This window comes from Podarcis bocagei (genome assembly GCF_964188305.1).
Source record: "Podarcis bocagei genome assembly, chromosome: 8".
NCBI lineage: Eukaryota > Metazoa > Chordata > Lepidosauria > Squamata > Lacertidae > Podarcis > Podarcis bocagei.
The window spans coordinates 93,322,249-93,335,518 of NC_138133.1; the positions used below are offsets into that span (position 1 = coordinate 93,322,249).

General features: G+C 60.2%; 1 protein-coding gene across 23 annotated transcripts in view; it reads left to right on the top strand.

The window, feature by feature from the left end:
• The window catches only part of PLEC (plectin), a gene marked incomplete at its 3' end in the record, with an annotated part of 112,103 nt that overhangs the window by 65,134 nt on the left and 33,699 nt on the right, over nucleotides 1–13,270 (top strand). For 11 of the 23 annotated variants that reach the window (XM_081205417.1, XM_081205419.1, XM_081205413.1 and 8 more), the window contains 3 exons: nucleotides 10,903–10,964; nucleotides 11,996–12,010; nucleotides 12,515–12,604. In XM_081205417.1, coding sequence (XP_081061543.1) covers nucleotides 10,903–10,964; nucleotides 11,996–12,010; nucleotides 12,515–12,604 — 167 coding nt within the window. Of the gene's footprint in view, nucleotides 1–3,746; nucleotides 4,055–8,449; nucleotides 8,682–10,902; nucleotides 10,965–11,995; nucleotides 12,011–12,514; nucleotides 12,605–13,270 lie in introns of those variants that run through there. The other 12 variants (XM_081205418.1, XM_081205416.1, XM_081205404.1 and 9 more) reach the window with 5 other exon arrangements.

The following is a 13,270-nucleotide window of genomic DNA, read 5'->3' on the forward strand; positions in this document are numbered from 1 at the left end:
AAAGCTCAGCCTGCAGGCAGTCTGTGCTGAATGTTCTACACAGGGCAGAATTGACATGGACTCTGACCAGTGTTGATGGGGGTTTTTTTGGGGGGTGGAATAGGCAGGCGGAGGTAGAGGGACTTCCAGCTCCTCCTGCTGCTGTCAGGTGGGGGTGCAGCTGAGCCATCTGACAGAGATTCTCCTCTCCGGCTGCTCCCTGCTGATTCTGCTAATCCCTGTTGGGTTGCAGCCTGTTTCTGGGCAGAAAACTTCCGCTTTTTGCTGTTTGCCACCTGCCTGCCTGCCTGCCTCCCTATGTGGCTGTCCTTGGCCCCTTGCCAGGCCTGCTCGAGGGGGGGGGGCTGCCGCTGCCCTCCCCCCACCCCGTCAAGGTCGCACCTGCCAGGACGCATCAGCTTCCAGGGTGTGTCCAGATTCTTGACTGCCGTGGAAGTCACCTCTGGAGTCCGGACAGGGCTGCTGGCTTTCCAGGGGGTGCCTGGCCCCTGTGCGGTGGGGGCTCTGTGGGGCAAGGCAATCGGGGAGGGGCTGCCCCACCCAGTTCTGGCTTGGGTCTATTTTTAGATGGCGCAGCTTCTGTCTGCAGCTGGTGAGCGCGGAGGGAGGCTGTTTATCCTGGAAACCAAATAAGAGGCCTGGTTACTGTGGCTGCTGCTAATGGGGCTGTTTCTCCCTCACCAGACCACAGACCAGACTGGGGGGGGGGGAGGGACTGGCCTCAGGCCAGGCAGTGGGAGCCCTTCACAGCCTCTGGGATTCCACTCTCCCTCTGGAAATACCTGGGGACTTGTGGGCCTTCAGTGAAGCTGCGTGTGGGGAGAATCAATGAAGAGTTCAAGTGTGGCATTTGCTCCCCCAGGAGGCAGGGATGGCCCCCCACTGGGATGGCCTTAAGAGAGGATGAGACCAATACCTAGAGAGGGCTGTGAGGGCTATTTGCCCTGATGGCTCCTCTCTGCCCTGGGACCCATGGGGGGGATTCCTGCTTGCTGGTTTCCCCACAGGCGACTGGTAAAGGTAAAGGGACCCCTGACCATTAAGACCTGCCAAAGGCCCGTCTAGTCCAGTCTCCCTTCTCCCAGGGGCTGGGGCTGAGGGGGGGGGGGGCATATTCTGAAATTTGCTGGTCCTGAGGCTGGCGCTTCGCTCCCTTGTGTTCTCTGACCCCATTGGGGGGGGGGAACGATCCACTTTTCTCTAGGCTGGTGACGTGGTATTATTAATAATATTTATTAGTGGAGTTCTCCTGCCAAGGTGAACTCAAAGTGACTTACAGAAAACAAACATTAAAAACGAAATAAGTGGACATATGACTGTTGAATTTTAGAGTATTTATTTTGTTTGTTTATGTTAAAGAAAACTCAATAAAAAGCATTGGGGGGGGGGAAGAAAACCGAAAAAACGAGAGTAAAAACAAGGGCACAAGCAACCTAGACCAGGGGTCAGGAAACTTTTTGAGCTGGGGGCCGCTCCACCATCCCTCAGACCATGTGGGGGGCCGGACTATATTTTGAAAAAAATAATGAACGAATTCCTATGCCCCACAAATAACCCAGAGTTGCAGTTTAAATAAAAGGACACATTCTACTCATGTAGAAACACGCTGATTCCCGGACCCTCTGCGGGCTGGATTTAGGTGATTGGGCCGGATCCGGCCCCCGGGCCTTAGGTTGCCTGCCCATGACCTAGACGCTGGCAGATGATATGAGTAAAAGGCAGGTGGGATAGGGGGGCGTCCTGGCTGGGCCTGGCTGGAGGGGCTGTGGAGCCCCCTAGCGGCCACCTCGGGGATAATGATGAGCCCCTCTGGCTGTGGGTCTCTCACCCGGAGACTCTGCTCTTTCCTATGGGGTGGGAGCAGAGTGGGCAGCCGCGCCCCCTCTCACGTCCTTCGTGCTAGGAGGGGTTCCCGCTTTTCCTCCGCAGTTTCAGGAGCAGCACCCATCTCCTCCCCCCAACCTCCACCCCCCAGGTCTTTCTCTCTCTTTGAGGGGGATGCTTTTTATTGGGGGGCGGGCGAAGGAAGTCAGACCTCAAGGCTGGGAGGGACAGTCGGTGCCGCGTCGCGACAATGAGCCGTGTTGGTGCGTGTGCTGCATAAAGGGCACCTCTGAGCATGTGCAGAGCGCGGGCGTTGGCGGGGCGGTGTGTGGCGCTGCTTTGGTGAGCGGGAAAGGCCGCCTGCGTGCTCTTCCTGTCCCGGACGCAGCACACCCCCCCCCCCAAGTCCTTATTCACTTTTTCCAGCTTCCCGCCCTGCTGTGCCAGAAAAGGGGCGGCGGGCGGATGCTCTTCTGGTGCAGGAATGTGGTTCTGATTATGCCAAGTGACTCAGTTGTCCCTCTGCTCCGTGGGGCGGGAAGGGGGGGGCAGCGGGATCCTGCTGCTGCCCCCTGCCCCGCCCAGACCCTGGGAACCAGGCTGGCCCTGAGAATTTCCCAGCGTGACTCAGGGGCCAGGGAGCCCCCTGGGGGCCGGATGCCTGCAGGGGAAAAAGCACCCCTCTCCCCCCCCCCCTGCGCTTATCGCGCCCTTTCGCAGCCGCGCGCGGCCTTATCTGCCCCGCGCAGACGCGCACGTGGGAGCCGGGGGTCAGGCGGGGGGAGCGAGGCCAGATAGCCAGGCTGGCAGGCCTTTCCCTGCGCAGGGAGGCCCACGGGGGAGTCGGGGCAGGGCCCCCCACCGTGTCCCGGGGGCTCCCCTCGTGGGCACGGGGGGCGCCAGAGGTTGCCCAGCCCGGTGCCCCCTGCCCGGCTCTGGAGAAGGAGCAGAGGCACCTGGACGGGACTTTGGTGGGGCTGGCTGACTGCGCCACGAGGGAGGGAGCTCGCCCGGCGCCCGGCCAAGGCGCTGGTGACGAGAGGGCGACGTGCGGAGTCCCCGCGCGGCTCCAGCGGGGCTTCCCTCGCTCGCGCCCTCGGGGACCGGCTGGCTCGAGTCCCGCAGCGCCCAGCGGGCCGGAGCTGCCGCTGCCGGGGGCTTCTCGCCTCGCCCCCGAGGGTGGCTCCGGTGGCGCTTGTCGCTCGCCTGCCTCCTCCGAGGGCCGGGGAGGGGGCCCGCTCTCCTCTCGGAGGCCACTCCTGGCTTGGTGCCCGCCTGGCATTTCCCGCCAGTCTGCGCAAGGCGGCTGGTTAATGATTATTTCTTTGTCGTTCGTTTCGTTTCTACGTCGCTTTGTGTTTTGAAGTCGGCGGCAAACCTCAAAGCGGTTTACAAGCTGCGTGGAAACATCGAACAAAACCAGAAGGAAAACAAACAGAATGTATCCCTGCAGAGCAACACAAGTAACAGGAAACTAAGACATTATTTTAATAGTTTCGCAACAAGACCCTACAGAGGAAGATAAAGTGTCGAATACACATTTAATGCTGCAAAGTTAAGAGCAAAACATTCTTTGAAGGGGACGGGCTTGGGATAGCTCAATAGGGTCGTGGGTTCGAGCCCACTTTGGGCAAAAACGTTTCCTTCCTTGCGAGGGGTTGGGCTAGATGCCCCCCGTGGTTCCTCCCAACTCTGCGATTCTATGAGGATGATCACTAGAGGAAGTCAGGTATCAAATGCACACTGAAAACAGCACTGGAACAGGCGCGCCCTTTCCCAGAGCCTGTGGTGTTAGTTTTGCGCATCCCGCGGCAGTGGCAGTCAGAGCGCGCGCCTGGGGGCGTTTTTCTGTGTGCGCAGTGGCCCAGGTCGCGGTTAGGGTTAGACTAGACGGCCTCTGGGCTCCCCTGTCTCAGTCCCAGTCCCAGCCAGGCCTGGGCCGTCGGCGGTGCGCATCTCTGGCAGCCGGGCCTGGCGGCGAGGGGCGGGCGCGGGGCGGGGCGCTTCCTGCTGGCGGAGCCGTCGAGCCGGCCGGGCGGGAGGGAGCCAGAGCGCGTCGCCATGGCTTCCCGTAGCAGCAGCAGCAGCAGCGCCCTCGGCGGGAGCGCGGAGCCGTCGGTGAGCGCCTACTTCGCCTACAAGCGGGAGGTGCTACTGGGCGCCTCGGAGTGGCTCAGCGCCCCCGAGCGCTACCGCCAGCGCCTTCTCTACAGCCAGCTCTGCTGCGTAGGTAGGTGGGTGCGTGGCTGCCAGCGAGCGGGCGGGCGGTGGGAGGCGGGCACTGCCAGGCAGCAGCTGCCCCCCTCCCTCCTGCCAAGGGTGCGCGCCGTCCAGGCTCGGTCCTCCTCGTCCTCAGCCGCGGGGAGCCGAGGGTTAAAGGGGGCGCGGAACGAGCTGTCTCCGCCTCCCGTCCCCGTAGCAACCAGCCCGCGCACGCGCGCTCCCTCGCAAGGGAGAGAGTCCTGGCTGCGCGCGCGCTCCCGACCCTTCAGAGCCCTTTGCCAGCGCCGCTGCCGGCCAGAGCCCAGGGTCTCCTCGGCTGGAGCCGCCTCTGGTGAGGCTGCCCCATCTCTGTGCCTGGACTGGCACCCCCTAAGGGCCCTTGCCACGCGGGGAGGGGGGGAGGCAGAGACGCCGCGGGCGAGTGGAAGTCTTAAAATACAACTCTATATGCGAGTGTGTTTATTGTTTTTCACAATGCAGCGAACAGCAAAACAAACTGGCCATTCTTGAGGTCCTTGAAGCATCTCCGCGCCTTCTCTCCCAAGTCTTCCATCCCTTTGGGGTGGTCTCTGTCTGGCGGGGGGGGGGGGCGGGGCGGGCTCAGCTCCTGCGAACCATTTTTAATTACAAGGCTGCATTCGAAGACTGTGAATCAAAGTTTCCCCTTCCTTCTGGTGGGCAGGGAGCCCAGAGGAAGCAGCGGCAGGCCTGGTGTCCTGCCTGGAAAATGTTCCTGGTCGGGCTTCTGTCGGCTGGGGAGGGGGAGGAGGGAGCCCCTCCCGCCCTTGGCAGGCTCACCTGGCAGCAAGGGGGAAGGAGGAGTCCGAGGGATCCATGCCAACAGCGCCCCAGTCCTTTGGCAAATTTGCATACATTCCTCAGTTTCTGCTCAGGCTGGGTGTGGAGGCCTCAGCGCTAGGAACTTGGTTGCAGAAAGAAATGTAGCCGAACAGTCAGCACTTTGCATCCTTCCTGCTCTGAGGAGCCTGAGATCCAAAACACACAGGAGGGAGCAGAGGATGGAATGGCAAGGGGGGTGTTAACGGAGAAATCCGAGGGCTCCCTTGGACAAAAAACAAGGACCCCAGCCAGGAATACCAGAGCAAAACAGCAGCCAGGAGGCTTGGTCTTTATTAAAGACAGTCGCGACAGGACTCCCACCTGCCACCAGGTGGAACAAGATGGAAGCCCCCAACAAAAGAGAACCCCAAACTTTTATTAGCTGCTAATCCCCATATTACACCCTCCCCAAACTACATCACTCATACATCCCGGTTACATCATGAAAGGGGAGGTCTGGTGGCCGTAATCTGAGCATCCTGGACCCTGCCCCATGGTTCCCCTTGCCCTCCACCAAACACCCATCAAGCGGAACAAAAGAGATATTTGCATTTCCCTGTTTCCCAGCCAAGTTCATCACACCTTTTGTCTTCATCTGGGTTTGTGATTTCTGGAATGGCTACCTGTCTGGCCCTCAGGTATCAGGATGCCAGGAATTATCATTTAGGCAGAGGGGCTGCTGAGGAGCTGAGCTCACATGTCTATAGGAATTTCTGAAGTTTTCCCAGTGAGCCAGTACATAGATACATCTATCATTTGGTATCTTGCAGAAAAGGTCCTTTGATTAGATAGGAAGAAACTGTGATAAAGTGTTTTGTGGAGACAAGTCACAAAAGTGATTGTGCTGATTTTGGTAGTGGGCTGCATGTGCCTGATATCTGCTGGAGGGGGACTCCCCCCAACCTATACATAAATTCCTGCAACAGGAGGAAGCACCATTATTTCCGTTTAGAATGTAAGCTCCTTGGGGCAGGGACCTGCTACTCTTCCAGGGCTGGCTCACCTGCGCAGGCCCTCCGGGGGTTGGACTCCAGCTCCCTCTACTCCCAATGCAGATGCAGGCTGCGAGTGCCCCCCCCAAATAAGGTCCTGCCCCCAAGCCTCTTTTCAGAGGGGCCTGGCTGTGGGGCAAGGCTGCTGCGTGCAAAGATTTGCCCCACAAGTGCGGCAACTGCTCGGCACCGGAAGGATCCGGCAAGGGGTGCCCTCACCTGGAGCCCTGAGTCACCGTGGCGTCAGCTCACCTGGAAGGCGCATAGTTAACCCCCTGGAATCTGCTCCCTCTGGGCACAGTGGCTGGGAGAGATTTTGTGGAGGAAGATAAGGCTGTCTCTGCAGGGCGTTGCCTGCAGGTCCAGGGGCAGAATGGGCTCCTGAGGGGGAGAGGCTGCTGCAGGCCAGACTCACCTTCCTTGGAGGCTTATAAGCAAAGGTTACGTTCTTTATCTGCGATTCCTGCATTTGCAGGAGGCTGGAATAGATTACTCTTGGGGAATCTGTTGCCACTCTTGATTCCCTCCAGGGCCTTTGGTCAGATTCTGATGCTCTTCTACGGAAGCTTCCTGGAGAGCCCTGCCCCAGTGCTGGCCCAAAGGGGATGAAGGCCTGGAGCCCAAAGTCCCCTGATATCTCCATGTGCCACACTTGGGGGGGGGGCTGCCCTGCTCCCTGTTTGAGAGCGAAGGAGGGGCCCAAAAATGTCCTGATGGAGGAGCCCCTTGGTGCTGGAGGCTGGCGAGTCCTGGCTTGGGGCTGGGCCTGTTCCCATCTCTCCCTGAGGCCTTGTTTGTTCTGCCCTTCCTTCTCCTGGGTTTGCCCAGGGAGGGGCAGCTGTGGGGTGGAGGGAACCACAGGGAGGAGCAGCGCAAACAGCTAACTGCCTCCTGCCTGTTTCCTCTTTTGCCCCCAGGAGAGCCTTTCTCTCTCTCCCCCCCTCCAATTCCTTAGCCACTGTGTCCCCTGCCTATGGGGTGCTGCTACTGCTGCTGGTGGTGTGACTCAGTGTGGGCCTTGGCACCAGGGCAGGATGTGAGCAGTGCCCCCACGTCCTCTGGCGTCAGAGTGCAGGCCGCTGGCCCAGATGTGTCGGCTGCGGCGGCAGCAGCTGGAACTTCTCTGTGGTTTCGAAACTGTTGTGCTGTACATTCCTCTGGTGCGCTGGGACCCAGCCCAGTTCTGCTTCTGGGGAGCCAGGCGGGGCCTGGAATGTGCTCCTGGGGCCGGGGCGGGGCGGGGGGGGGCAGCCACTGGAGCAGCCGCCGCTGCAGACTTTGCCCTGGGTCTCTCTCTGCTCCCAGCTGCACCGTTGGTGGGGTGGGGTGGCACCCAGTGGCCTTCTCCAGACTCTTCCCTCAAGGGGGGGGGGAATCTGAGGAACCACTGGGGAGGATGAAGGTGCTGCCCCCCCCGGCCCCTGAGGTGTGCATGGGGTTCCTGCTCCTTCCCTTGCACCTTCTGCAAGGTTTAGCCCTGCCCCCTCCTCCCTGCCCACACCTGACAGGGCGCCTCCCGGTGTGAGCAGAGGGGTCCTTGGGAGGGTTGGCGCACGAACACCCCCGCAGCCCTGTGGCCATTAGTTGGGCGTTGCCCCACTAGCAGGGTGAGTCACAGCCCAGCCTCGTGCCAGCCTGGTGCCTTCCCCCCGGGCAAGCTCCAATGCTGTGCCCACGCTTCCAGACTCTGGGCCTGTCAGGATGGCTGAGTGGCCCTGGGAGGGAGCAGCAGGGTGGGGGGTGCCAGCGATTGCCTCCTGGGCATTGGGAGCCCCGCCTTCTTCCTCTGAGTCTGCTGGCAGCAACCTTCTTCCCTGGTGCTAGGAAGACCCGGCCACACCCCAGGCTCTGGCTGACCCACGTGGTGCCCTTTCTGCAAGCCCCTTGGGGGCAGCATCTCACTGTATCTCCGCACCAGCCCTGTGAGGTAGGCTAGCCAGAGAGAAGGGTTTTCCCCAAGGCTACCCAGCAAGTGGAGATTCGAACCCAGACCACAACACACTGCCCACCATGACCCTTTCCCCTGCTCCTGCCCTCAGTGGAACAGACAACCTTGAGAGGTGCTGAACTTTCCTTCATTGGAGGCTTTCAGAACTAGATGGGATGACCACCTGCCCTGGATTATTTAGCTGTGATTCTGGCATTGCAGGGGGTTGGACTAGATGGCCTCTGGGCTCCCTTCCAACTCTACAGTTCTGTGATTCTGCTGGCCTGCCTGCATCAGATCAGGGAGTGGAGCTGGCTGGGAGTCTTCAAAGGGACCATGAATGAAAATGGTGATAGAAGTTCTTCCTTTGGGTATACTCTGGGTGGAAACAGGAGCGCTGTGTTTCCCCTCTGTGTTGATTGTGGAAGCAGAGGGGGCCTGATCCCCCTTTTTTGCTTCTTCCAGGCCTCTGCTGCAGGCTGGCCAGGAAGCGGTTAAGTTTTCAGGAAGCCCTCTGGGCAGAGCTGAGGTTTCCTGCCGGCTGGGCTGGGCAGAGCAGGGGAAGCCCAGTCCCCTCCCTGGAGAGAGTGGTGGGCAGGGCTGAGGGGAGGCGCTGAGGGCCCATCCCGGCTGGGGCAGGGCTCAGGCAGTTGCTGGCGGCAGCATCTAGATGCTGCCAGGAGCCGAGTCTGTTTGGTTCAGCGCCTTGTGCCCGGAGCCTGTGCCCACAGCCGCTGCCCCCACCATGTCCCGGCAGAGGCTGCGCAGCCGAGAGGCGGCCGATGGGCCCCCCCCCTCCCCAGGGCTGGCCGACCAGAGCAACTCGGAGGAGAACTTGTACAAGGCGGTCCTCAGGGCATCGGAGGGCAAGAAAGGTACTGGGTGGTTGCGCTGGAGGGGTTAATGCTGCCCCACCTGGGACAGAGATGGCGATGGGTGGGGCATTTTGCGTTTCCCCACAGCTTCCTTCCTTCCTTCTTTCCGCCCTCCCTCTGGGCACAGCGGGGCCTGCGCTATGGGGAAGTGGGAGGCTCTGGTTGGGATAAAGGTCCAAGAAGGGTTGTGGCTGCCGCTGGGCTGCGTGTTTGTGTGTTCCTGCACAGGCACCGCGTGGTAGGGCAGCTTTGCTCCTGCAGGTGCCCTCACCTTGGCAGCGGCTCTGGGGCTTGGGGTGCTGGTGAGGTGCTCCTGAAAGGCACTCCAGGGTGTCCCTGGGCTCAGTCAGTTGGCTGCTTTTTCTGAGGCCCTCGGTGTATTGGGGCCCCCTAAGCCTGGCACAGCTGGGTCTCCTGGGGTGGCTGTGCTGTGTGCGCCCACCTGGAGTAGGGGCTGTGGCTGCTTTTTTGCTGACAGACTTGGGTGAGCTTGCCACCTTTTAGTGGGGCCCCTGTGCCTTTAACAGGCAGAAATTAAACAGGTTAGGCTTTCCGCCCCTCTGCAGATTTGCGCCTGTTGAATCTCCACCAGCCCCCGGAAATCCAGGTGTGGGGGGATATTCTAGGAGAGCTTCCTTGCCCAGCCCCTTAGGAGGCTGTGGGTTGCCAGCCAGGAGTGGGGGGCAGCAGCACATGAGGCCTTGGGGTGGGGTGGGCACTCCCCACACATTCCCTGTCGGGTGGGGAGGGGCAGGCCCTGAGCTTCCAGGGCTCCTGGCTGCTCGGCAGCCGGGCAAATCCCAGCCTGCAGGAGCCAGAGGAGGAGGAAGGGAGCGAGACACAACAAGCCAGCCCCTGGTCTGGCCCGGAAGCCATGGCAACCGGTCACATGGGGGCTGAGCCGGGGCGCCCGGCCCAGGCGCAGGGGGGTGGCCGAGGGGTCCCCTGGGGGCAGAGAGGGGCACCCAGTGACCACTTAGCTAGATTGCTGGCCCAGGTGGCATCCTGTTCCCAGGCAAGGCACCCCCTCCCCAGGGAATCCTGTCTTAGAGTCATGGAACCGTGGAGTGACAAGGGACCTCAGGGGTCATCTAGTCCAACCCCCTGTCCGAGGGCGCCGTGGGGTTGAGGCAGACTGTGCTCACACCAAGTTTGGGCAGAGGAGCCATGACTCTTCCTGCCACCTCTTACAGTACAGGGTCTTTCCAGGAGGGTGGGGTTTCTTTGGGTGCGCTCTTCCCTTTCCACCTGTGCAGCTGGATTCCTTTCTCCCTGGGTGCCCCATTGTTGTCGTGGGGGGGGGCACACTCCTCCTGATTGCTGTGGCCTCTTTGGGCTTCCGGTGGCCCATGAATGTGGCCCTAGCCATGGTCTTGGGTGACTGGACGGGGACTATAGCCAGACCCATGGGAGGTGGACCTGTTGGTGGCACTTCACTGGGACCCCCCGTGCCCTCGTGGGGTGCTGGTTTGGAGGCGTCCCAAGCGCCAGGGGGAAGGACTCTGGCCCAGCAAAGCCCCTCAGGCCTGGCTCCCGGTGTGCAGCTGGCCGGAGGAGGAGGGGCTGTGGTGGCAAAAGCGGAGGGCACAGAGCAAGCGCAGGACTTTGGAAAGCTGGTATCACCGGATAAAGTTCATCAGTTTTGTTGCCTTAATTAGTTTTAATTGGATTTTGAATACACGTGCGGTTAATTGTCGTTGCTTCGCATTTTATTGTGTTATTATCTTCCTTCGCGGGTCATGCAAACTGCTATTCCGAATAATCCTTTTTCTAGGACAGGGTGGGGGGCACTGGGCATGAGCTTATGGGACTGAGGGGGCACTGGATCCCAAAAGTTTGGGGGTCAGGGGTGCAGATGACCCTGAACTGTGGACCTGATGGTCTGAGGGGAGGGCAGCTTCCTCTGTGAGTGTAGTGGGGTGGCCTTTGTGGGAGGGGCCAGGAGCCTCTTTTTCTCTTGCTGGGGGCTTGGCTTTTGTGCCAGGCCTGCTGAGGGTGATGGTGCAAGGGGCTGGCACCCGGCTCCTGAGTCACTCTTGCATTTCCTTCCTGTTGCATTGGGTGAATCACCTCCCTGCGCCTGGTGGTGATTCTGGCTACGACTGCCGCTGCCGCCTCCCCCCTCTGCAATTTCCTTCCTGGAGGTGGGGGCTGCCCCCAATCTCTCTCTGAGCTGCTCCCTCCAGCCCCTCGACTCACGTCTGCCTCTCCTCTCTTGCAGACGAACGGGATCGGGTCCAGAAGAAAACCTTCACCAAATGGGTCAACAAACACCTTATCAAGGTAAGGGCTGGGGACACCTTCTCCTGCACCCCCCCAAATAAAAATCCCCGGGAGATGGCTGGCCAGGCTGGGAGCCTCTCAGGGCTGCCAAGCGAGAGAGAAAGATATTCCAACTAAATGAATCTGAGGACACTCTGGCTGGGGGGGGGGGGCGGTGGCCTTTGGGTGGGTGAAGACCCAGCTTTGCCAAGGACATGGGGGGGGGCTGATTGAAGGTTGCCTCTTTCTCTTCCCTCCCCCACTCCCCTGGCAGACAACCATCCCATTCTGGATCTGACACGCCCCATATTTCCTTCCCCTGTGGTGGAAAGAACACCCCCCCAACCCGCTTCACTTCTGAATGGGTCTATTATCTCTGTGGTTGTGGGGCGTGGTCTGCCCCCCCCCCCCAGTCCTGTGACTCCTGTTGCCAGAGGTGCCCACAGAACTGTAGGATTGTCCAACTGGGAGGGACTCCAACGCTCATCTAGTCCAGCCCCCCTGCAATGCAGGAATCACAGTCACTTGGGGGGGGGCTGGGCTGTCCTCCGCCTTCCTTTGGGGCTGCAGGCCCCATGGCCCCCACCACCCAGACCCTCCAGTGTCTTGCCAGCCAGTGGCACCTGGGGGGCAGCCCCATCCCCAGAGGGGACTCCTTTGCTTTGAAACCTTGGCAATATCAGCAACATGCTCTGACCAGCTGAGCTGACCATCAATTTCAATGGGTCTCCTCTGAGTAAAAGCTGAATGCCTTCATCAGGAGTGGGGGCTCTTCTCTCCACCACCGGCAGCCTCATGAGAGGTAGAAACCTGCCCGGTGGGACCCGGATGCCCCTGGCCATGTGGTGCCCCTGCCAGGCCTGGTGGGGCAAGGGCTGGGATGCCCAGTGTGAACCCACCAGTGCCAGGCACCCTGCAGGTTCCGTCCCCTGGCATGCTGTGCCCCCAGGCTCTCTCTGGGGCTGTTTCCTCTTCTTCCTAACCTCTTTCTCTCTCTTCCTGCCTCCTCTTCTCCTCTCCCTCCTCTTCTTCTTCCTCCTTCCTGGCAACAGCACTGGCGAGCAGAGGTAGGTGCCCAGGAGGTGCCCAGGGCTCTGTCTTGCTTTCTCCTCCTTTCTCTCCATATTTCCTTCTGCTCTGTCCATCCAAACACCCAAAGGTGCCTTGGGGAGAGTCAGGCCGCCGGCCGGTGACTCCCTGGCCTTTCAGGGGACTTCCCTGTTTCCCCGGGGGGGGGGCATCCACAGCTTCCCTGCTGCTGAACTGCAGCCCCCACCCCTTGCACTGTGCTCCCCCCAGGTGGCGGCTGCTGTTAGGAGGGTCTGCAGAACTAGAGATCTGCTTGGAGGCACCTAAGAGTGGGGAGGGGATCCCTTTTGGGTCAAATGTTTTAAGGTTGGCCAGGCCTGGGGGTAGGGGCTCCTTTCAGGTTGGGATCAGTGCCCCCTGTGTGGTCGGGGCCTGGGATCCCTAGTTTCAGGCCTTGCCCTTTGCTTGCTGGTGGTAAATGGGTGGGAGGGGGGCTGGCTGGCTCCCCCCGCCGGTCCTGACTCTCTCTTTGCCCCTTCCAGGCCCATCGCCACGTCAACGACCTCTACGAAGACCTCCGCGATGGGCACAACCTCATCTCCCTCCTGGAGGTGCTCTCAGGAGATACTCTGGTACGTAGAATCTTCACCCCCGGGGGGACTGGCTGCTCCCCCTGTACCCCCAGATAGCAGGAAAGCAAGTCTGGCCAACAAGGCCCCCTCCGAACACTGCACTGCCCCCCAGCTCCTGCTGCCTCCCCCTGGAGTGTTTTAGCCCCCTCCTCTCCTGCCTGCTCCCCACCCCTCCTTCCCATTGCCCTCCTGCTTGGGGCTCCCCCTCCCAGACCCCCCCCGGTCCATCTCCCTGCTGAGCCTGGAGTTGCCAGCTCCTGGGCAGACTTTTTTTTTGGGGGGGGGAATGTCCCCCCATCCAGTGCTGTGTGCCTGCCAACTCCATTTTGCAGTCCAACTCTTTCTTTAAAAAACGAGAGAAGCATTTGGGGGGACAGGAAGGGGGCTTCTTTGCTCTTGCCCAGCTGCTCCCCCATCTTCCTTTTTAAAAAACATAATTTGCATTTGATTTTACAAATGTAAAGATACAACCACATGTCCATATTTAGAGATTTATTGGAATCTCCAGACTTGCCTCCATCCTGGGCCCTATGGGCAACATTTTCAGCTGCGTATTATTTCATAATCCATATTTTACAATTGTCCGTAGTAATTATTACGTTACAAGTGTTGTTAGAATCCTGCTAATGTTTTCATCTGCTTGCAGGGGTCTCCTAAATACGCCCC